Source organism: Triticum aestivum, chromosome 3D (assembly GCF_018294505.1).
Source record: "Triticum aestivum cultivar Chinese Spring chromosome 3D, IWGSC CS RefSeq v2.1, whole genome shotgun sequence".
Lineage (NCBI taxonomy): Eukaryota > Viridiplantae > Streptophyta > Magnoliopsida > Poales > Poaceae > Triticum > Triticum aestivum.
Window position 1 is genome coordinate 504,379,178 of NC_057802.1, and position 25,299 is coordinate 504,404,476.

The 25,299-nt window shown below is 45.1% G+C and overlaps 1 protein-coding gene, 1 non-coding gene and 1 pseudogene across 2 annotated transcripts; 1 reads left to right on the forward strand and 2 right to left on the reverse strand.

Moving 5' to 3' along the window:
• Positions 1–12,636: 12,636 nt before the first annotated feature.
• Positions 12,637–12,710, reverse strand: TRNAI-AAU (transfer RNA isoleucine (anticodon AAU)). Its single transcript has one exon. It is a non-coding gene; the product is annotated as a tRNA-Ile (tRNA).
• Positions 12,711–16,758: 4,048 nt separating this feature from the next.
• Positions 16,759–19,272, reverse strand: LOC123080023 (GDP-L-galactose phosphorylase 1-like; annotated as a pseudogene).
• Positions 19,273–19,485: 213 nt separating this feature from the next.
• Positions 19,486–24,285, forward strand: LOC123080022 (DNA repair protein recA homolog 3, mitochondrial). The gene is made up of 8 exons (XM_044502877.1): positions 19,486–19,806; positions 20,561–20,618; positions 20,939–21,156; positions 21,351–21,444; positions 22,182–22,354; positions 22,559–22,705; positions 23,066–23,203; positions 23,608–24,285. Exons 1-8 carry the CDS (start codon positions 19,519–19,521, stop codon positions 23,998–24,000), a joined length of 1,509 nt encoding a protein of 502 aa, XP_044358812.1. The 5' UTR covers positions 19,486–19,518; the 3' UTR covers positions 24,001–24,285.
• The last annotated feature ends 1,014 nt before the right edge of the window (positions 24,286–25,299 follow it).

The window sequence follows — 25,299 nt, forward strand, 5'->3', positions numbered from 1 at the left end:
AACAGAAAGTTTCTAGAATTTTCAGCAAGATCAAATAACTATCATCCAAGAAGATCCTATAGGTTTAACTTGGCACAAACACTAATTAAAACATAAAAACAAATCTAACCAGAGGCTAGATCAAAGATTTATTCCTAAATATAACCAAAAAGCAAAAAACTAAAAATAAAATTGGGTTGCCTCCCAACAAGTGCTATCGTTTAACGCCCCTAGCTAGGCATAAAAACAAGCATAGATCTAGGTATTGCCATAATAATAGGATAGATCACGAAAACTCATTTCATATTCTCTACGTTCAGCAGCAAGTTTTCTTTGAGGCAAGCAAAAGTAATCAAAAGGGCTAAATTTAATGGGACAGAAGTCCCCAAGATCAATTTTGGGAGGTATAGGTTCCTCCTTCGGCCCTTCATATTGCACAACCAATTCATCATTATAAGCATTCTTTTGGCAAAACTTCGTGAGCCTATACTCGAGAGAATATCCTAGTTCATTATTTCGAATAGAAAAATTATTATTAGGTTCGGAAATTCTATCAACTAGAACATTGGTAGGAACCTTTTTTCTAAGGTTTTCAATAAAAGCAACATAGTCTAAAGATTGAAAGCGCATTATTTCCTCTTGATCAAAGAGGATTGCCTCTATGGGAGGACGGACAGCGTCCACCCTATAGTGCGCAAAGATTTCTTTGGCCTCTTTTATTATAAATCTGAATTCATGTGCCAAAAAGATAGTAGCAGCGCGCTTTACAGAAGAATGCTCAATATTAGAAAATTCTAGGAAAATCCTTTGTATGCAAGGATGCATGTGCATAAATTGCCTTTCAAGTTCAACTATAAGCATGGCGATAGCGTCCGCAAGACTACTAGTTCTATGGAGAATAGAACTACCCATAGAAGGCAAAGCGCCGGCACAAGTAAAGAAATATTGAATAACCCCTTTTCCAATAATATTACCACTACTGATTCAGAATTTTTTTGTATGTAAGATAAGGGGTTCTTCAGCAGGAGCATCAGAATTTTCCATGTTATTATTATTGTCCATATCGACAATAATTTCCCCAATTTTAGACATAATGGCAGAAAACGCGAGGAGCAAGTGAAAGAGGGAGGCGAACGGAAAAGAGAGGGCGAATAAAATGGCAAGGGTGAAGTGGGGGAGAGGAAAACGAGAGGCAAATGGCAAATAATGTAATGCGAGGGATAAGAGTTTGTGATGGGTACTTGGTATGTCTTGACTTGACTTGGCGCACACCTCCCCGGCAACGGCGCCAGAAATCCTTCTTGCTACCTCTTGAGCACTGCGTTGGTTTTCCCTTGAAGGGAAAGGGTGATGCAGTAAAGTAGCGTAAGTATTTCCCTCAGTTTTTGAAAACCAAGGTATCAATCCAGTAGGAGGTCACGCTCAAGACCCTTGCACCTACACAAAAAATAAGAACCTCACAACCAACGCGATAAAGGGGTTGTCAATCCCTTCACGGTCACTTACGAAAGTGAGATCTGATAGAGATGATAAGATAATATTTTTGGTATTTTTATGATAAAGAGTAAAAGTAAAGAAAGCAAGTAAATAGTAATGGAAATAACGGGAGATTAATATGATGGAAAATAGACCCGGGGGCCATAGGTTTCACTAGTGGCTTCGCTCAAGATAGCATAGGTATTACGGTGGGTGAACAAATTATTGTCGAGCAATTGATAGAATTGAGCATAGTTATGAGAATATCTAGGTATGATCATGTATATAGGCATCATGTCCGTGACAAGTAGACCGAAACGATTCTGCATCTACTACTATTACTCCACCCATCGACCGCTATCCAGCATGCATCTAGAGTATTAAGTTCATAAGAACAGAGTAACGCTTTAAGCAAGATGACATGATGTAGAGGGATAAACTCATGCAATATGATATAAACCCCATATTTTTATCCTCGATGGCAACAATACAATACGTGCCTTGCTGCCCCTGCTATCACTGGGAAAGGACACCGCAAGATTGAACCCAAAGCTAAGCACTTCTCCCATTGCAAGAAAGATCAATCTAGTAGGCCAAACCAAACTGATAATTCGAAGAGACTTGCAAAGATAACCAATCATACATAAAAGAATTCAGAGGAGATTCAAATATTATTCATAGATAATCTTGATCATAAACCCACAATTCATCGGATCTCGACAAACACACTGCAAAAGAAGATTACACCGAATAGATCTCCAAGAGAATTGAGGAGAACTTTTTATTGAGATCCAAAGAGAGAGAAGAAGCCATCTAGTTAATAACTATGGACCCGAAGGTCTGAGGTAAACTACTCACACATCATCGGAGAGGTTATGGTGTTGATGTAGAAGCCCTCCATGATCAATGCCCCCTCCGGCAGGACGCCGGAAAAGGCCCCAAGATGGGATCTCACGGATACAGAAGGTTGCGGCGGTGGAATTAGGTTTTCGTGGGCGCTTCTGATGGTTTGGGGTACGTAGGTATATAGGAGGAAGAAGTAGGTCGGTGGAGCCACGAGGGGCCCATGAGGGTGGAGGGCGCGCCTGGGGGGTAGGCGCGCCCCCCTACCTCGTGGCCTCCTCGTCTGTTGCTTGACGTCCACTCCAATTCCTCTAGATCACGTTTGTTCCAAAAATCACGTTCCTGAAGGTTTCATTCCGTTTGGACTCCGTTTGATATTCTTTTTCTGCAAAACACTGAAATAGGCAAAAAAACAACAATTTGGGCTGGGCCTCCGGTTAATAGGTTAGTCCCCAAAATAATATAAAAGTGTGTAAATAAGCCCATTAAACATCCAAAACAGAATATATAATAGCATGGAACAATAAAAAATTATAGATACATTGGAGACGTATCAACGTCTAACTTGTTTTTGCAGGGAATGTTGTGATGTGATATGGTCAAGACATGATGCTAAATTTTATTGTATGAGATGATCATGTTTTGTAATAGAGTTATCAGCAACTGGCAGGAGCCATATGGTTGTCACTTTATTGTATGAAATGCAATCGCCATGTAATTGCTTTACTTTATCACTAAGCGGTAGCGATAGTCGTAGAAGCAATAGTTGGCGAGACGAAAACGATGCTACGATGGAGATCAAGGTGTCGCGCTGGTGACGATGGTGATCATGACGGTGCTTTGGAGATGGAGATCAAAGGCACAAGATGATGATGGCCATATCATATCACTTATATTGATTGCATGTGATGTTTATCCTTTATGCATCTTATTTTGCTTAGTTCGACGGTAGCATTATAAGATGATCTCTTACTAAATTTCAAGGTATAAGTGTTCTCCCTGAGTATGCACCGTTGCGGAAGTTCGTCGTGCCGAGACACCACATGATGATCTGGTGTGATAAGCTCTACGTTCACATACAACGGGTGCAAGCCAGTTTTGCACACGCAGAATACTCGGGTTAACTTGACGAGCCTAGCATATGCAGATATGGCCCCAAAACACTAAGACCGAAAGGTCGAGCGTGAATCATATAGTACATATGATCAACATAGTGATGTTCACCATTGAAAACTACTCCATCTCACGTGATGATCGGACATGGTTTAGTTGATTTGGATCACGTGATCACTTAGATGATTAGAGGGATGTCTATCTAAGTGGGAGTTCTTAAGTAATTTGAATAATTGAACTTTAATTTATCATGAACTTAGTACCTGGTAGTATTTTGCATATCTATGTTGTTGTAGATAGATGGCCCGTGTTGTTGTTCCGTTGAATTTTAATGCGTTCCTAGAGAAAGCTAAGTTGAAAGATGATGGTAGCAACTACACGGACTGGGTCCGTAACTTGAGGATTATCCTCATTGCTGCACAGAAGAATTACGTCCTAGAAGCACGCTAGGTGCCAAACCCGCTGCAGGAGCAACACCAGATGTTATGAACATCTGGCAGAGCAAACTTGATGACTACTCGATAGTTCAGTGTGCCATGCTTTATGGCTTAGAACCGGACTTCAACGACGTTTTGAACGTCATGGAGCATATGAGATGTTCCAGGAGTTGAAGTTAATATTTCAAGCAAATGCCTGGATTGAGATATATGAAGTCTCCAATAAGTTCTACAGCTGCAAGATGGAGGAGAATAGTTCTGTCAGTGAACATATACTCAAAATGTCTGGGTGTAACAATCACTTGATTCAACTGGGAGTTAATCTTCCTGATGATAGTGTCATTGACAGAATTCTTCATTCACTGCCACCAAGCTACAAGAGCTTCGTGATGAACTATAACATTCAAGGGATGGATAAGACAATTCCCGAGCTCTTCGCAATGCTAAAGGCTGCGGAGGTAGAAATCAAGAAGGAGCATCAAGTGTTGATGGTCAACAAGACCACCAGTTTCAAGAAAAAAGGGTAAAGGGAAGAAGGGGAACTTCAAGAAGAACGGCAAGCAAGTTGCTGCTCAAGTGAAGAAGCCCAAGTCTGGACCTAAGCCTGAGACTGAGTGCTTCTACTACAAAGGGACTGGTCACTGGAAGCGGAACTGCCCCAAGTATTTGGCGGATAAGAAGGATGGCAAGGTGAACAAAGGTATATGTGATATACATGTTATTGATGTGTACCTTACTAATGCTCACAGTAGCACCTGGGTGTTTGATACTGGTTCTGTTGCTAATATTTGCAACTCGAAATAGGGACTACGGATTAGGCAAAGATTGGCTAAGGACGAGGTGACAATGCGCGTGGGAAATGGTTCCAAAGTCGATGTGATCGCGGTCGGCACGCTACCTCTACATCTACCTTCGGGATTAGTTTTAGACCTGAATAATTGTTATTTGGTGCCAGCGTTAAGCATGAACATTATATCTGGATCTTGTTTGATGCGAGACGATTATTCATTTACATCAGAGAATAATGGTTGTTCTATGTATATGAGTAATATCTTTTATGGCCATGCACCCTTGAAGAGTGGTCTATTTTTGTTGAATCTCGATAGTAGCTAGTGACACACATATTCATAATATTGAAGCCAAAAGATGCAGAGTTGTAATGATAGTGCAACTTATTTGTGGCACTGCCGTTTGGGTCATATTGGTGTAAAGCGCATGAAGAAACTCCATTCTGATGGACTTTTGGAATCACTTGATTATGAATCACTTGGTACTTGCGAACCATGCCTCATGGGCAAGATGACTAAAACTCCGTTCTCCGGAACAATGGAGCGAGCAACAGATTTGTTGGAAATCATACATACTGATGTATGTGGTCAGATGAATGTTGAGGCTCGCGGCGGGAATCGTTATTTTCTCACCTTCACAGATGATTTGAGCAGATATGGGTATATCTACTTGATGAAACATAAGTCTGAAACATTTGAAAAGTTCAAAGAATTTCAGAGTTAAGTGGAAAATCATCGTAACAAGAAAATAAAGTTTCTACAATCTGATCGTGGAGGAGAATATTTGAGTTACGAGTTTGGTCTTCATTTGAAACAATGCGGAATAGTTTCGCAACTCACGCCACCCGGAACACCACAGCGTAATGGTGTGTCTGAATGTTGTAATCGTACTTTACTAGATATGGTGCGATCTATGATGTCTCTTACTGATTTACCGCTATTGTTTTGGGGTTATGCTTTAGAGACAGCTGCATTCACATTAAATAGGGCACCATCTAAATCCATTGAGACAACACCTTATGAACTATGGTTTGGTAAGAAACCAAAGTTGTCATTTCTTAAAGTTTGGAGCTGCGATGCTTATGTGAAAAAGCTTCAACCTGATAAGCTCGAACCCAAATCAGAGAAATGTGTCTTCATAGGATACCCAAAGGAGACTGTTGGGTACACCTTCTATCATAGATCTGAAGGCAAGACATTCGTTGCTAAGAATGGATCCTTTCTAGAGAAGGAGTTTCTCTCGAAAGAAGTGAGTGGGAGGAAAGTAGAACTTGATGAGGTAACTGTACCTGCTCCCTTATTAGAAAGTAGTTCATCACAGAAATCTGTTCCTGTGACTCCTACACCAATTAGTGAGGAAGCTAATGATGATGATCATGTAACTTTAGATCAAGTTACTACCGAACCTCGTAGGTCAACCAGAGTAAGATCTGCACCAGAGTGGTATGGTAATCCTGTTCTGTAAGTCATGTTACTTGACCATGACGAACCTACGAACTATGAGGAAGCGATGATGAGCCCAAATTCCGCGAAATGGCTTGGGGCCATGAAATCTGAGATGAGATCCATGTATGAGAACAAAGTGTGGACTTTGGTTGACTTGCCCGATGATCAGCAGGCCATCGAGAATAAATGGATCTTCAAGAAGAAGACTGACGCTGACGGTAATGTTACTATCTACAAAGCTCGACTTGTTGCGAAAGGTTTTCGACAAGTTCAAGGAGTTGACTACGATGGGACCTTCTCACCCGTAGCGATGCTTAAGTCTGTCCGAATCATGTTAGCAATTGCTGCATTTTATGATTATGAAATTTGGCAAATGGATGTAAAGACTGCATTCCTGAATGGATTTCTGGAAGAAGAGTTGTATATGATGCAACCTGAAGGTTTTATCGATCCAAAGGATGCTAACAAAGTGTGCAAGCTCCAGCGATCCATTTATGGACTGGTGCAAGCATCTCGGAGTTGGAATAAACGTTTTGATAGTGTGATCAAAGCATATGATTTTATACAGACTTTTGGAGAAGCCTGTATTTACAAGAAAGTGAGTGGGAGCTCTGTAGCATTTCTAATATTATATGTAGATGACATATTGTTGATTGGAAATGATATAAAATTTCTGGATAGCACAAAAGGACACTTGAACAAGAGTTTTTCAATGAAAGACCTCGGTGAAGCTGCTTATATATTGGGCATCAAGATCTATAGAGATAGATCAAGACGCTTAATTGGACTTTCACAAAGCACATACCTTGATAAAGTTTTGAGAAAGTTCAAAATGGATCAAGCAAACAAAGGGTTCTTGCCTGTGTTACAGGTGTGAAGTTGAGTCAGACTCAATGCCCGACCACTGCATAAGATAGAGAGAAAATGAAAGGTGTTCCCTATGCTTCAGCCATAGGCTCTATCATGTATGCTATGCTGTGTACCAGACCTGATGTGTGCCTTGCTATCAGTTTAGCAGGGAGGTACCAAAGTAATCCAGGAGTGGATCACTGGACAGCGGTCAAGAACATCCTGAAATACCTGAAAAGGACTAAGGATATGTTTCTCGTTTATGGAGGTGACAAAGAGCTCGTCGTAAATGGTTACATCGATGCAAGCTTTGACACTGATCCGGATGACTCTAAGTCGCAAACCGGATACATGTTCATATTGAACGGTGGAGCTATCAGTTGGTGCAGCTCTAAGCAAAGTGTCGTGGCGGGATCTACGTGTGAAGCGGAGTACATAGCTGCTTCGGAAGCACCAAATGAAGGAGTATGGATGAAGGAGTTCATATCCGATCTAGGTGTCATACCTAGTGCATCGGGTCCAATGAAAATCTTTTGTGACAATACTGGTGCAATTGCCTTCGCAAAGGAATCCAGATTTCACAAGAGAACCAAGCACATCAAGAGACGCTTCAATTCCATCCGCGATCAAGTCAAGGAGGGAGACATAGAGAATTGCAAGATACATACGGATCTGAATGTTGCAGACCCGTTGACTAAGCCTCTCTCATGAGCAAAACATGATCAGCACCAAGACTCCATGGGTGTTAGAATCATTACTGTGTAATCTAGATTATTGACTCTAGTGCAAGTGGGATACTGAAGGAAATATGCCCTAGAGGCAATAATAAAGTTGTTATTTATATTTCCTTATATCATGATAAATGTTTATTATTCATGCTAGAATTGTATTAACCGGAAACTTAGTACATGTGTGAATACATAGACAAACAGAGTGTCACTAGTATGCCTCTACTTGACTAGCTCGTTGAATCAAAGATGGTTAAGTTTCCTAGCCATAGACATGAGTTGTCATTTGATTAACGGGATCACATCATTAGAGAATGATGAGATTGACTTGACCCATTCCGTTAGCTTAGCACTTGATCATTTAGTATGTTGCTATTGCTTTCTTCATGACTTATACATGTTCCTATGACTATGAGATTATGCAACTCCCGAATACCGGAGGAACACTTTGTGTGCTACCAAACGTCACAACGTAACTGGGTGATTATAAAGGTGCTCTATAGGTGTCTCCGATGGTACTTGTTGAGTTGGCATAGATCGAGATTAGGATTTGTCACTCTGATTGTCGAAGAGGTATCTCTGGGCCCTCTCGGTAATGCACATCACTATAAGCCTTGCAAGCAATGTGACTAATGAGTTAGTTGCGGGATGATGCATTACGGAACGAGTAAAGAGACTTGCCGGTAACGAGATTGAACTAGGTATTGAGATACCAACGATCGAATCTCGGGCAAGTAACATACCGATGACAAAGGGAACAACGTATATTGGTATGCGGTTTAACCGATAAAGATCTTCGTAGAATATGTGGGAGCCAATATGAACATCCAGGTTCCGCTATTGGTTATTGACCGGAGACGTGTCTTGGTCATGTCTACATAGTTCTCGAACCCGTAGGGTCCGCACACTTAACGTTCGGTGACGATCGGTATTATGAGTTTATGTGCTTTGATGTACCGAAGATAGTTCAGAGTCCCGGATGTGATCACGGACATGACGATGAGTCTCGAAATGGTTGAGACATAAAGATTGATATATTGGGTGACTATATTCGGACACCGGATGAGTTCCGGGGGTCACCGAATAATTATCGGAGTGTCGGGGGTTATCGGAACCCCCCGGGGAACTAATGGCCAACATGGGCCTCGTGAGAGAGAGAGGAGGGGACATAGGGCTGGCCGCGCCCCCCCCCCCTCTTGGGAGTCCGAATTGGACAAGGAGGGGGGCGGCGCCCCCTCTTTCCCTCCCTCTCTCCCTCTCCTTCCTTCCCCCTTCCTCCTCCTAGTTGGACTAGGAAAGGGGGGGTCCTATTCCTACTAGGAGGAGGACTCCTCCCCTCCTTGGCGCGCCCCAAGGGCCGGCCGGCCTCCCCCTTGATCCTTTATATACGGGGGCAGGGGGCACCCTAGGACACACAAGTTGATCATTGATCTTTTAGCCGTGTGCAGTGCCCCCCTCCACCATAATCCTCCTCGGTCATATCGTCGTAGTGCTTAGGCGAAGCCCTGCGCCGGTAGCTTCATCATCACCGTCATCACGCCGTCGTGCTGACGAAGCTCTCCCTCAACACTCTGCTGGATCGTGAGTTCGTGGGACATCACCGAGCCGAACGTGTGCAGATCGCGGAGGTGCCGTACTTTCGGTACTAGGATCGGTCGATCGTGAAGACATACGACTACATCAACCGCGTTGTCATAATGCTTCCGCTTTCAGTCTACGAGGGTATGTGGACAACACTCTCCCCTCTCGTTGTTATGCATCACCATGATCTTGCGTGTGCATAGGATTCTTTTTTTGAAGTTACTATGTTCCCCAACAAAGCCCTGCGTCGGTAACTTCATCATCACTGTCACCACGCTGTCGTGCTGACGAAACTCTCCCTCGTCCTCAAATGGATCAAGAGCTCGAGGGACGTCATCGTGCTGAACGTGGGCTGAACACGGAGGTGCCGTACGTTCGGTGCTTGGATCGGTTGGATCGTGAGGACGTTCGACTACATCAACCGTGTTACTAAACGCTTTCGCTTTCGGTCTACGAGGGTACGTGGACACACTCTCTCATCTCGTTGATATGCATCTCCTAGATAGATCTTGCGTGATCGTAGATTTTTTTTTTGAAATGCCGCGTTACCCAACAGGAGGCGTGGGAAATGAGGTGGCTGACGCAACTGTGAACTATATTTACGAAAAACTTAACCGCTTACACTCACGGTTTCATGATTGGGATCAAAGAGTTCTGAAGAAGCCAAAAAAGAGATTACACAAAACACAAAGAGATCTAGAGAAAGTGATGATTGGACCGATGGATGGTATGAATGATGAAAAGAAAATAATAATTAAATGAGTTGGTTGAATATCTTCTAGAGCTAGATGAGATACAAATGATGTAGATATGAAGGGTGAATTGGTTGAGAACGAGGACTATAACAACACAGTTTTTTCTAGGCACATGCATCGTCGAGAAGGAAAATGAACTTCATCAAAAAGTTAAAAGGTAGTGGTTGGAATTGGCTTGAAGGTACGACATCTTTGAATCCACGTGTCCAAAATTATTTTGTTAACTTCTTCACATTTGAGGTGCGGCACATTGATCCTTCTATACTTGAGAAAGTTGGTTCAAAAGTCATGATGCAAATGAATGATATGTTGATGGCCCTGATTACTCATGATGATGTCCGTAAAGCTGTATTTGGCATTGGAGATCAGAAGGCACCGGAACCTGTTGGTCTCCACGTCGTCTTCTTTAAAAAGTATTGGCATATCCTTGGGGAGGAAATTAACCAAGAGGTCCTCTTGGCAATTAATTCAAAACAGATACCTATGAAGTGAAATGACACGACAATTGTTATGATCCCTAATATTGATGCTCCAGAACATGTAATTCAGTTCGGATCCATCAGCTCATGTAATGTTCTATACAAAATTATTTTTAAGATGTTGGTTGCTAGACTAAAGAATATAATGTGTGAGATTACCTCACCAACACAGTGAGCTTTTGTCCCTGGGAGGCTGATAACAGACAATGTACTCATTGCGTATGAATGTGTGCATGATATTAAAAATTAAAGATCAGGGCAAGCAGGCTTGTGTGTGGTAAAGTTGGACATGCATAAGGCTCGTGATCGTCTTTAATTGATTTCTTAAGGAAAATGTTGCTCAAACTAGGTTTTCGTGAGCAATTTGTGGAGATGATGATGGCATGTGTTAGCTTGTTACGGTATAAAGTCAGATATAATTCTCAAAATACTGGAAACCTTACCCATACCAGAGGATTAGGCAAGGAGACTCCATCTCTCCCTACCTTTTCCTCCTTTGTGCGGAAGGGCTCTCTGTTATGTTGTAGTATGAAGAAGAAGTTGGTGGCATTCAAGGAATTAGAGTGTGTGGAAATGTACCGTCAGTATCACACATTTTATTTGGTTATGATTCTTTAATTCTCATGAGTGCGGATGTTTTGAATGCAACTTCCTTACAACAAGTTCTAGATACCTGTTGTCAAAGCTTAGGCCAACTGGTAAGTTTGACCAAGTCAAGTATCCTTTTTAGTCCCAACACAAATGCCAATTCAAGAGTTGAAGTATGCTAACAATTAAATATCAATATTGAGGCACTCTCGGATAAATATTTTAGTCTCACTGCTATGGTGGGAGCAGACAAGAGTGGCTGCTTCATGCATTCATTGATAGAATTAAGCAAAGGACTCAAGGATGGATGAAATAACAATTGTCCACATGAGGCAAAGAAATTCTTTTAAAAATTATGGTCCAAGCTATCCCAGTTTTTTATGTCTGTGTTTTCCTTACTGAAAGGGATATGTAAGGAGATTACTCATATTATTGCTCAGTTTTTTGGGGGGAGGGGAGGGTCCCCCGGGGGGGGGGTTCATGAAGAGACAAAGATTCACTGGTACTCGTGGCGGGGCCGAAGACGTCGACTGACGGGTCCAGCTCACCTGTTGCCTAATGACGGTGGATTTGGGTGTGCACCCGCGGTCCACCCGTCATGGACCGGCAAGGTGGATCGCCCCGTCGCGCGGCACGCATAACCCTCGGGAGGCACCCGAGAACGGACGGGCGACTTGGAGGGCATCTTTGCACAAGAATCCTCTAGGAGGCGGCTACTCCAGTATCCTACAAGTAACCAATCAACGTTTAGCCTAAGGATTTATTTAGTTAGCTGCCGGTTCCTATCCGATCGGATCGCCGTCCATCCCTTCCCACCGAAGTGCACGCATCTAATAATAAAAATGTGATCACCATGGACACGACCGTCTCTCCCCAAGCGTTGGGTTGGGTCCATGCGAGATCTATCACGATCCATGGTTCAAGAATGTCCATCGGTATTCGGTTGTGAAACGCGCGAGCCTTGAATAACACGGGCGCTGCCTCTCTGTGTGGCTGTGAACGCGCACATGAACGGCGTGGGTACAGTGACCTCTGGTTGCTTCAACGCCACTGGCAGTGCCTAGTGGTCCGCTCCGTGGCCGCTTTGGGCAGGGTGGGCCAGCGTGCCGTGCGTCGGTCCCTTGGATGGCTTCCCTTTCGATACGGGGCCAGGAATCTCTCTGCTCGACTGCTCGCTCATGGGTGGGCAGGGTACGCAAGTGGCGTGGGGCCTGGTCCTCTTCTGCCTGAAGTGAAATGATCTCTGTCCCCGCCTGCAAAAATAAAATAAAACGAAGCCTTAAAAATAAACAAAATGTGATTAAAAAACATTTTGGCCCATGGTTGCTTCAACGCCACTGGCAGTGCCTAGTGGTCCGCTCCGTGGCCGCTTTGGGCAGGGCGGGCCAGCGTGCCGTGCGCCGGTCCCTTGGATGGCTTCCCTTTCGGTACGGGGCCAGGAATCTCTCTGCTCGACTGCTCGCTCATGGGTGGGCAGGGTACACAAGTGGCGTGGGGCCTGGTCCTGATCTCTGTCCCCGCCTGCAAAAATAAAATAAAACGAAGCCCTAAAAAAATGTGATTAAAAAACATTTTGGCCCATGCAGGTCTCAAACCTGCGACCTTCGCGTTATTAGCACGACGCTCTAACCAGCTGAGCTAATAGGCCAGTTGGTACAACGTTTACAAAAATTTTATATATACGATCAGACAAGACTGGTTGGAATAATTGTCTCCCCGACATAATATAGCCTCAGTAGCGTATGCATGATGGAGGATTATGGCGTTTGAGGCTTTGATTGAAAACATCTACACTGTGTTAGGAGCCCTCCTACCATCACATGTTTGGGCTGGCCCTTTGGGCCAGCTAAGGGGGCCTGGCCCGTTCCGGAACCACCAGGGCGATAAGAGCCTGGGAGGAGGCGACGTCGAGACCATCCAATGGATCACGGACGAACCGGCGGCGGCTCCTTTCTCCTACCTTCTTCTTCCCCCCTGTTGCAAGCTTCCTCTGTTCCTCTCCTCCATTGTGTAATTCCTCTGTAATCACTACTCTGTATTGCTACTCGTGAGAGAGATCGATCTATACAAGCTAGCTACCATCACCTCTCTTACATCTGGTATTCAGAGCCAGTCCACCAGATTTTCCATCCCAAATTTCCTCTCCCAGTCTTCGCCTTCTTCCTGTTCGGCAAAATGTCTAGCCACCAAACGTCCTCAGATCAAGTTCTCAGCATGGTGGTGGAGCAAGCAATTTACCCAATCACCGTTGATGTGATGTATTCCCTCTTCGGTCCCTTCGGTATTGAGGAGTTGGTGGTGTATCCCCCAACAATATCAGAGGATGGACAGCCATGTGTGGCGGCGGATGTGCGGTTTTGTTCGGCACACCCGGCGGCATACTGGGACGGCCGCTGCATCTACTTCCGGTGCTGTCGTCTGCAGATGTGGAACGCAACGCCTGACGTGTTGCCGGCCCGAACCTCACCACCAACGAGCACGGCAACGCCAGATGCCTTAATGGCGGGTGATACTGCTACATCGGCACACTCCACCATCTTGGACCCCTCCGTCAACATCCCTACGACGGCCAGCACCAGCACGCCGCCTCACGTCCAGGATACATCCCCCAAGTCTTCCCTCGACAGCAACGGCCGCGTCCTCGTCACGGGCACGACCGAGTACACATTGGTGGCGGCAAATCCAGAAGTCGTCACCGAGCTCGCCGTCCTCCCCGGTGACCCCTTCTCCACCACCAAGGCCCAGGAGATCCCCAAGGTTGCCCATGATGCAACCCCACTCTGCATCTCGATGGTGCCCGTCACCTGTTCGACGGAGTGCTCGACCCAGGTCGATGCCATCGACAGCGTCGACGAAGCCCATGATGGCGCCACCGTCGCAGCGGAGGTTCACAACACCACCACCGCACTCGGTCCCGAGCTCGCGATCGACCTCTGCAACACCACAGCGGCCATCGCTGTAGCCACCTATGGTCACCACGACAAGTTCGACGGCATCAACATCCCCGTGAAGGCCATCATCAGCCTGCCGCCCCACATCCAGGTTACATTCCCGATTTTTCCACAATCAGCAACCGTCGAGTCGTTGTTGCTGGGACGGACGAGTACACACTCGTGGAAGCCACTCCAGACATTGCCATCGAGCTTGTTGTCCAGCCGCCGACAAGGCACGAAGGGCTGCCGATACGGCCGACACCATGGCCATCATATCTGGTGCATCATAGTGCAGAGGAGAATGAGGTTCGACCAACTCCGTGGCCGTCGTTTTCTTGCTCTCATGAAGGTATGATTCTGAACCATAAAGGCCTGCTGCCACAAGTTACTTGTGTGATGAAGATCCCAATTGGTATGCTATCAGAGGACGCTACAGATTCAAATTTCTATGTGCAATTGTTCAGGCATGTGAAGCAAATGAGCGTGCTGAGCACATAACTCTCCCACAATCTTGGTCTGCGGTTAAGGCTGTTTGAGCCATTACTGTCCTCTGATCCGACTACCATTACAGTGCATTGTTTGATCTCCATGGTGCCAAGAGATACGACTGTCCTGAGTCAGCCGATAATGCAAGTTATGGGTGATCTAAACCTGTTGGGTGTTGTGGAATGGCGACTGGTTATCTGTTCTATGGCGGCACATTTATTTCAGAACATGCAAATTGGGCCGTATGAACTAGGTTGTGCTGCTATTGTTTTCCCTAATTGCTCTAAACATTCCCAATGGAAAGTTGCATGGCCACTCAGTTCCAAAAGGAAAACATCTGCTGGCAGGCCCTGTTTTATGCCATGGCCATCATTTGCTTGCTCTCCTGACGGAGTTACCCTGAAGCACACATGGATGCTACCACAAGTCATTTATGTGATGAAGAGTTTATCTGGTAATCTGAATTCTCCTAGAGCTTTCTCAAGGTATTTTCCAAATCTGCAACTGAAGTCCAGATTCAGTCAAACAAATGTCCACTTGAAGCTTCCATGGCCATCTGATTCTTGCAATTAACGAGCAGTGCAAGTGTGTTCCGAACTGCCTAAGGTGGAATATTTTGAACACCAGTTTATGGGTGTTTGCGGGCATCACGTAGCGGTTTGGGACTATGTTGTTCTGGGTTGCATTCCTATTTCTGACAAATTGCAGGGGATAATTCATCTTATGCATATGTCAGTGCGCTGGATTTTTTTGAGTCAAGAAGAATTTAAAGGCAGTGGTCGTGTTTCAATCGACTTTCACACTAACAATGCATGGGAACGGTGCTCCATTCTCCTTGGGAATTGCATAAGGATACTTCCAGTGCAGCTCTCATGCTCGTGGTTTTTGAAACGGGGCAAAAAGGATTCAGATTTCAGTAATCATGACAAGCTCTTTCACAGCAAGCAGCAATTGGGTGCTCTGTGTACAACATTCCCGAGTAGCGTCTGTCTTCAGTTCGTGCAATTTTGTCCGTTATGGTCTTTTGCTCCAGCTGGTATCACAATGCAATGGCAGTGGGACAAGCATCAATCGCGGGACAAAAATTCACAACATATTTTTATGTTGCCTCGTTCCCCTTCTGAACCAATATCATATACTTCAGCTGGTGGCGATCACCTTGAGCAAATGTGGGACCCTGGAGGCCTTGCAAGCTATATATGCAGTACATCTGCATCGACTTCCCTGATGCATTACTTGTTTGAAGCCTGGATTGCATATGCGACTCCTATATGCACCCAGTTGAGAATGGAGAAGCCAATGGCCAGCGGCGAACTAAATCAGTGGATGACCATTCATTTCTTGCCTGGAACATGGGAGCTTGATTACATACTTGACAAGTTCATAGAGCTATGGGGGTTCTTGCTGCCATTATATTGCCAGTCATGCAAGTCCACGAGGAGCGGAAAAATCTGTGTGTGGGGCGTACCTGATGATCTAGGGAGCTTCACGGTTGTCCAGGAAGACTATGGGACTTCAGCTTCCAATCAAGGCACTCTTCAAGGAGGGAGGGGTTTCATCACTGGTGCTGTTGTCGTCGTCGTGCAGGGCTCCATCAACCACAAGTACTACCTTAACTTCGATCAAGACTATGTTGGCACCGACCACTTCCTCGGCGCCTCTTTGGATGGAGTCACCATCGACCACGGCTACTACAACCTCCTCGTTCAAGTCAACCTCGACGTCGACTACCATCATGACTTCGACCTAGTCAAGGAACATCGAGTGCAATGGGATCCCGGCGGTTCTCGGTGGTGTCGGCTTGGGGTCAAGCCGCATTTCAAGGAGGGGGGGATGTTAGGAGCCCTCCTACCATCACATGTTTGGGCTGGCCCTTTGGGCCAGCTAAGGGGGCCTGGCCCGTTCCGGAACCACCAGGGCGATAAGAGCCTGGGAGGAGGCGACGTCGAGACCATCCAGTGGATCACGGACGAACCGGCGGCGGCTCCTTTCTCCTACCTTCTTCTTCCCCCCTGTTGCAAGCTTCCTCTGTTCCTCTCCTCCATTGTGTAATTCCTCTGTAATCACTACTCGTGAGAGAGATCGATCTATACAAGCTAGCTACCATCACCTCTCTTACACACTGCTACGGTAATTCAGCCCCCAGTTTTCTAAGAAAATAGTACTCCCTCCGTCCCATAATATAAGAGCGTTATTTTACGCTGGTGTAATGTCAAAAACACTCTTATATTATGAGATGGCGGGAGTAACTCGGCTCCGAAACACTCAATGACAATGTACAGGTTATCACCAACGGATATATGGAACAAACATATGACTCATCAGAGACCCTCAGGCCTATGCTGATTTCAGAGTTGACAGCATATCTAAAACAACTTAGCACACCCAAACATTACTGATCAGCACTTCAGAATTGGTTTGGTTTCATCTCTACTTTTCAGGACTTGCACTGGCCAGGAACTCCAAGACGCAACACTTCAGCTCCTGGAACTCTGCTTCAGACAGGGACGCTTCAACCAAAAACCTGCATAGTGTTGCCTCGGATGCTTCGTCGTAGTCCTTCCTCCTCTTCAGAACCAGATGGCCGCCGAGCTCCCAGACCGCTGGATTGATTCTCATGTCGAGGAATTCCTGGCTCGCCTTTCCAGAAGTCTGCTTCTCGGCGTAGCACTGGTTCGTCGATCAAACGGAGGGAAATAAATGTTAAGTTGGCAATCCAGTTCTAGTTCACAAATAAAGCCGAGGTTGCATTTGCAGTACTGTACCTGTAGTAGAAGGAATACTCTCTTGCCAGATTCAGAGATAAGGACATTGTAAGGTCTATTACTCTCTTGCAAGAAGATGCAGGCGTTTGAGACAACATGTGACAGATCCTCCAGGCTCGAACCTCCTTCAAATACAAAGCCGCTAACTGGGTACTGCACCAGCTGAGAAATGCTGACACCATTCCCTATGACTGTCAGTTTCTCTGTCGGCGCCTTTTCGACTGGATATTGCACTTTCAGATAGTATGCCTGACAAGCAATATGTGTGAGAGGGGAGCATAAGGCAGAGATAATGAGTGAAGTTTGAGTATGACTAACTTGGAAATGGAGGTGATTGATTGTTGCAAAGGCACCCAGACTGTTATAGCCAACTCTGAAGAATGGATTCCTTGCCTCCCTTGCGACATACATGGCCAGTAAGAAGCTCTCTCGATCAACTCTTTGCGGTAAGCATTCCTGAACTCGAGGGATCAAAAGCACATGACAGTACCCAATTGGGCTCACCTGTGAGACAGAATACAGAAACGATAAATCAGTTTTCAGTCTAGCCGAGGTAGAAGTAATATCAGAGGTGGAGACACACTGACGTTGATCAAAATGCTGCTAGGAGAAGCTGAAACAGTGGGAGGAGCTCCGTCAAAATACTGGGCAGAATCACTCTCAGTTTCTTGGAACCTGAAGATCACCTCCTCTGGTTTAACTTTAGTGAAATTGAACTTCTCACACTATGAAATGGTTGGAGGACCTGGTTCATTCCAAATTCAGTTGGCCGCTTCTTCTGGTCACGCCCTTCTATCAATATTGCAACAAAATTGTGTTCTCCAGGTAGCACCTTTGAACGTGACAGTAGGAAATTCAGCTAGGAAAAAAAACAAAGAATTTTCAGTATAGTTAATCAGGGAAGAGTGTAAAACCTTGGCCTCACAGGTAGTGATGTCGTGGTGAAACAATCCCCTCGCCTTGCGATCATCCCACTGCAACAAACACTCGTCATTTCCCAATACATTCAGTTTCCTTTCTGTTATAGTAGTTATCAACAACATACAGAAATGCAAACAGTACCAACCTCTTTAAAAAGCTTGTGGAGAAATGGGGATAAATTTGGCTCAACCTCCTCCATACGAAAGCAGTTAGTTGAATCAAAACCGTTGCTGCACATGCCTGCTTTTGTTTCAACTGGCAGCAGCGTCAGACCACACAAAAACATCAGCCACTTATTCGTAGGAGACGATGCTAACAAATCCCACTGCTAAGTGTTTCCACTTCCACCGCATTCAGTAGAAATTAATTCTAATTCAAGTAAACTGAACAATTTGATCTGAAACGATACAGTACTGGTACTAGTTAACAGTGGAGCAAGAACGTACTGTATGTAGCAGTAGCTAATTTCATCATACATCAAGTAGTACAGCTCTAACACAAGAAAACAGTCTAGATTAGTCCATTCGCATCTGCACTGCATATTTGAGTTCAGCTCAAACAGGAGCTTCAGAGGCAACCCAAACATCCAATCAAATACGCAGACCATTTCCAAGTTTCAGCCTCAAGCGTATCCATTCCAGAGCATGGCTGATGGGGCGATCCACCGTCAGCAACAAGTCGCCAAGGCCACACCCACAGTATATACATAGTTGACCGGAAGCACAAAACAAGACATGAACTTCAGAGAAAGCGAGCTCGGAATACCTCGCAACCGCCGGTGGTGCGGGAAGCTGTTCCAGCGAACTCGCGACGCCGCGGGAGCAGCCGGCGTTGGCGCGAGCGAGAAAGGAAGGGGGGAGATGACGGGCATGTACAGAGACCTCCTCCTGTTTCTGGGAACGGACGCGGGCGCCGCAGCAATGGCGGCCCAAGAATTGGATCTCACTCAAAGCGAGCCTCTCCGGAGCTGATGGTTTGGGGCACAGTCCCTGGAGAACGACGGCGGAATTCACGCGAATCCCACGTGGAGGAGGAGGGGAGCCGGATCTTGCTCGAAACTTGGGGAGAAAGTGGCAAGGCCGAGGGAGACGAAGGTACTGGCCGGATCGAGCCGGGCCGGGCCGTATGGGCCAGTTAGATCATTTCCCGCCTCTTACTGGGCCTTCCAATCCAGAGAAAGCGGTGTGCTGTTTGACTGTGCGTGGGCCTGTAGTTCCAGTGGGGAAGAAGAAGAAAAGGGAGTCGTACTTCCGTGAACGCTTGCCTAAAAAAAACCTTCCGTGGACATGGTCGTCTCGGGCTGCTCGTTGACGCAGACAAGTGGGTCCCACGTTGGTCGTCGCAGGTCCCCATGGTGGGGCGCTCGCTCGCGCTTCCCGTCGCCCGAGAACGGGGAGCAGAGACCGGAGGCGCAAAACAAAAGGAGGAGGAGGCGGCCGAAAACACTGAGCATAAAGAAAAAAGAAAAAACCGAGCGCGCAAAACCCTAAACCCTAGCCCCCCTCCCTCCCCAAATCCTCCCCTCGCGGCTGCAGGGGACGGAGACCACCGAGCCGCCATGGCGACCCTCCTGAGGCGCGCGTCGCTGCGGCGGGCCATCGCCTCGGCCGCCTCGGCCGCCACCGCCTCCTGCCCCGAGGTCGAAACTCTCCCTGCTCCTGCCCTCTGCGCTGTGCGCTCTAATAAGCGTGTTCTGTTTTCATTTTCGGATGTGTTGGGGGTTGGGGGCGCGTACCCAGAGCGGACGAGCCCAATGCTTCCGCTGCAGTGATCGGAAGCCAGAGCCCTACTATTTTCCCCGAGTTTGATCGGTTGCGTTCCTGTTTTGGGGCCCGATTTCTCCTGTTTTAATCTCGATTCCCCACCGTGCGAGCCTTTAAACCTGCGTGAATTTAGTGTATTTCACCAGATGGCGCCGTTTTAATCACTACAGTATCTTTTACCGATTTTGTTAGGTATCACCCCCTGTTCTGCACCTGCTGTTTGAAAATGCAATTTGCCATAATATGTTGTCTGTTTTATTTGGATTTATTACCTGTGATGGAGTGCTGAAAATACATCAACGTTTTTTCTGGGACTCGCTTTGCCCCACGCAATTTTCAACCTTGCAAGTTGTAGCTGTCTAGTTGGCCTGAAGAGTTTGTTTGCAGTGCCTTTCTGCTACGCTTGTATCCGTTAGGGATTAGATAAAATCAGTGGAAGAAATGTATCACACGTGATAGGCTTCAAAAGAATTACTGAAGGAAACGCGATAGCACAGTAGAGTACTAAGTGTGTCTCCCTAATGGCCTATAAAAGGATGCTGATTTATGTGGGACAATTTCATAAGAATCAATGGTTTACAAACACTGGAACACTGATATGTTGTTGCTAATGCCTTGATATTTCTGCAGAGCTATAGGCAGGTGATCTGTGGCTCTACCTTTCATTGCCGAGATTTCGCATCTAAAGGTTGTAGACATCATTTCTTCGTATGTTCGTGCAAATATTCTGCCATGTATTCTGAGCATTGCGATACGTGGATCGATTTATAACTGCTTAATTTTGTTGTTCGAACTGATATTTCAACCTACATATAATTTTAGGAAATTCAGTTGCATGATTACTTATTTGTCTTCCATTATGCTTCATTGCTAGTTTGCTACCACCTAATGAATCATTTCCTAGTACTTCTTACTGTTACCTGCACTGCATGATTTGCTCCAACTATGTTCCACTCGTACTTCTACATACTGAATCATTTACTGATTTGTCTCTTATTGTATGCTTAGCCAAAAAGAAGTCAAAGTCAAGTGGCACTGACTCCGGTGAGGAGAATATGTCAAAGAAAGACTTGGCTTTACATCAGGCCATCGATCAAATAACAACTTCGTTTGGGAAAGGAGCAATAATGTGGCTTGGCCGCTCTGAAGGTCATCGAGAAGTACCTGTTGTGTCTACTGGATCTTTCTCTTTGGATCTGGCACTGGGAATTGGTGGGCTTCCAAAGGTACACATTCCCATACAGTTACTGATGTTCTTCAGAGCGGAAGCTCTTTCATGTTGATTATGTTTCAGTTTGTAATCTGCCTGGTACCACAAAATAGTTCTTTTACATTTGACTTTAGTCAGTAGTCATGTTTATGGTTTTCTTGCAATGATGTATTTTGTTTTGTAAAATTGGCATGCTATTATTCTTTGCAGGGACGTGTTGTAGAGGTTTACGGCCCAGAGGCTTCAGGAAAGACAACTCTTGCTCTTCACGTTATTGCAGAAGCACAAAAGCTTAGCGGCGGTGGTAAGCCCAAAACTTTGAATCTGACTTCCTTTTCATGGTCTGTTTTCCTTTGCTTGTGATTGGCTAATTACTAGTACTAGAGAAAAGTGGCACCCTTCTGTGTTCTCCTTCAGTCTATGGAAGTAATTGTGGATTTTGTAGCATGTTCGTATAGGACTGACCAATGGTGATTCAGCAATATTATTTACTCAACTGCTATTGATGTAGCATGCATCAATAAAGGTTCTGCTAACCTGCAACTGCTTACTAACGTGAACCTGAAGATCTATTGTTAATTCTGTTTTGGACAATGTGTTGCTTCTCAAACCTGCGTATTAAACCAAAAACTATTCAAACAGTTGGCTAAAAGTTGTCATGCTAAGTTTCTTTTGATGTCAATTCCCAAATTATTTGTGCTGTACATTAGTAATCCAGTGTATTTAATTTTGGACTTTCTGTTTGCATCTGATATGATACATGCTCTTTTATGCTTAGAGCATGGAATGTAGCAAAAGCCAATTTTATGCATAAGAGTACGTAATATGAAGATAAGTCAACCACAAGTCCATGAACGGGAGCTCTTCCATAACTCTGATTTACTTTGTTTCATTATAAGCCATAAATTTTTACTTGGCGCTATTAAACTTGTTGAAGGAATTAAATCTTAGTTTAAGTGCACTAGGTTTATAGGCATAGGTCCTGTGGTTTCCGAAATTGAACTTAACTATTCTTATATTTTTGGTTTGCCTTGTTTCTAGGTTATTGTGCATTTGTAGATGCAGAGCATGCTTTGGATCCAACTCTGGCAGAGTCGATTGGTGTCGACACTAGTAATTTACTTCTCTCTCAGCCAGACTCTGCTGAGCAGGCGCTCAGTCTTGTAGACACTCTGATTCGAAGTGGCTCTGTTGATGTTGTTGTTGTTGACAGTGTAAGACCTTGACCATCTAGCTGCCCCTCCCATCTGATTTTCTATTTCATAGCAGAATTAGTTTCTGCTTAATCATGACTTCTCTACCGCTCAAATTAGTGCATTGTCAAATTAATACTTTAAACATGCTACTCAGTCTTAATAACCAAAATTCCTCCTTTATTTCAGAGTTATTTACACTACTCATCTTATTCTATTGTGCAGGTAGCAGCTCTTGTCCCCAAGACCGAGCTTGATGGAGAGATGGGTGATGCACATGTGGCTCTCCAAGCTAGACTGATGAGTCAAGCTCTTCGCAAGCTGAGCCATTCTCTTTCACTATCCCAGACAGTTTTGGTATTTATTAATCAGGTATTAATTATATGGCCATTTCTTTGAGTCTTTTACTTCTAGGTTTGCATAGGATTCCTTCTGTGGCTCAATGGTGAGTAGACGACTAAGTCAATAAGTCTTGATAGCCATTTTTAATTTTGCTTGAGGGTATAATCACCCAGAAACTTCCAGAACGGCATCCCGCTAAAGCTAGGAAATGTATTTTTTCGAAGATTAAGGAACATTAAAGTATATACTTCATTCCATTCTTTATAGCAACACAACTGGTTCTTCTTGATCCTCTGTTTCCCATGTTTAACATTGCAATAACCTCTCCAGCCTTTTCGTCCACACCTATTTTGAGTTTTTTAATAATTTGTATCCTTGAACACGTTGCAGATCAGGTCTAAGGTACAGACATTTGGGGGAGGATTTGGAGGACCACAGGAGGTCACTTCCGGTGGAAATGCCCTTAAATTTTATGCCTCGGTTCGGCTGAACATCAGGCGAATTGGCATGGTAAAGAAAGGTGAAGAGGTAATTTACTAATTCATATATCCTTGACATTAGCTGTTTTTGAAAATTGGCTGATACTTTTAACATGTTGGTGTTAGTGTTCAAAACTGACTTCTTTTGAGGGTCATGTCTGCACGAGACATTCTTTAAAATTGTCTCCTTGTGCTGAATTTCTGTTAGACATGCGATACATGTAACTCTTAGGGGCTTGTCTTTTGATATTAAGCCATGCCATCACTGGGTAAATAAAATAACTGACCTTACAGATTAGGTTCCTCATGGTATGTGAGATGTGCGGCTTGAACCATTATACACGCTGCTTATCTAACAATCTCGTGGAAATGATGACAATGAATTTTGAACCATTATACACGCTGCTTATCTAACAATCTCATGGAAATGATGGCACTGAATTTTGTTTGCAGATTATAGGAAGTCAGGTTACTGTGAAGATTGTGAAAAACAAGCATGCCCCACCGTTCAGGACTGCACAGTTTGAGCTGGAATTTGGAAAAGGAATATGCCGCAGCTCAGAGCTTTTCGATCTTGGGGTAAAGCACAAGTTTGTTAAGAAGACCGGGGGCGCGTACTACTCTTTCAACGAACAGCAGTTCCATGGTAAAGATGCTGTTAAAGCTTTCCTTACAAAAAATGAGAGTGTTGCGAAAGAACTGGAGATGGAGCTAAGGAGATTGATCCAAACTGAGCCGCCTAGAAAGCCGGAGGCTGAGGACGATCTGCTGGACGATTCGCCTGAAGAGATTGTCAGACCTGAAACGTCATCGGAAGAGGACCTGGCCGCTATAATCGGGGCTTAACCAGCGATGATAGGTGAGCTAGGAACGTTACTTGCGGCGCGGATTGTATTTTGGACTTGGGACCTTGTGTGCTCACTGTACTGGAAAATGAGGAAGGGTGCTCGAGAGGCAAAATTATGGTAGCTGCTTAGGGTAGGCATTGGGGTGGATTTGGGGAGGGGAGGGATCAGGATTCAGTAGCATGTAATCATGTATATATGTTGCATGCCTTGACTATTCCTCTTGTCTAAGTAAGGTCCAGCAACATTCTTGATTGAGCAGCTAACTTGCCGCTGCTACCGGAAAGAATTTGATTCTCCTGCTCCAGAAACATTCTCCGGTCTTGCCTGCTAGTAGTTGTTTTGAGTGGCAGCACCGAGATGCAAATTGTTTTGGGTGTTAAAATGCTCTAGCAGGTGTATGTTATCTGCCACTTTTCCTGTCAGGAATTTTCTTTCAGAGATCTCCAGGACATAGGCGTCTTTTTTCCGTTCGTTATGAAAGAAAAACAAGAGTGGCGTGACAATGGCAGGGCTTTCTCCGGGAGTTATGGCCACGTACGCGTCAAGGCATCCAATGATTTGTTGCCAGTGCAAGCACTTTTTGTTCGTTGCGGTGTTAAAATGCTCTAGCAGGTGTACTTCATGGGAGGCCTTTTCTTCTTTTTATCCTAGTCCAAAAGAGATGGAAGCTACTACTCATCCATCCTTCCAATCGATCGTCTGTGTCTTTCGGCCATTGGCTAACAATCCCTTTAGCAAGTCAAACGACTACTCTCCAATAAATGTCCCATGAGTATGGTTTGTTAAGGTTAGTAGAAGACAATAACAAGTGCTTTCCGTTGAGCGCCCATGTGCACCATTTAAGTACGCTCCACTCTCGTACCAGTGCCTCTAACTGTTCGTTAACGTCCACTAAATATCTCTCTCCGTCTCTCGTGGTGGTAGGAGTAGCTCCCTTGAATGAATGCCAGCACTAATTGACACCCTATGATTCGTAGATCATGTAGTAACAGTCCTTCTCTTCAAGGAAATCCGACATGATTTCGCCGAAGAAGGGTCTACGCAACCGATCATCATATCTCCTTTAGATGGATGGTTGGTGACCCCGATCTATTCACCTGTTCCTTGTATTTTGTGGGATCAAATCGGATCATGTTCCGCCGTACGTCCGTGAAGAGTCGTGAAGAACCGCCGCCCTCCTCTCGCCCACGAGCTTCAGGCCTGAAAATTCAGATTGATCCCCACGGCCCGGGCTGGCAAGTCTCTCGTGCCTCGCGCTCTGCAACCAGACCACCTCGCCAATGCGGCGCCCGTACCG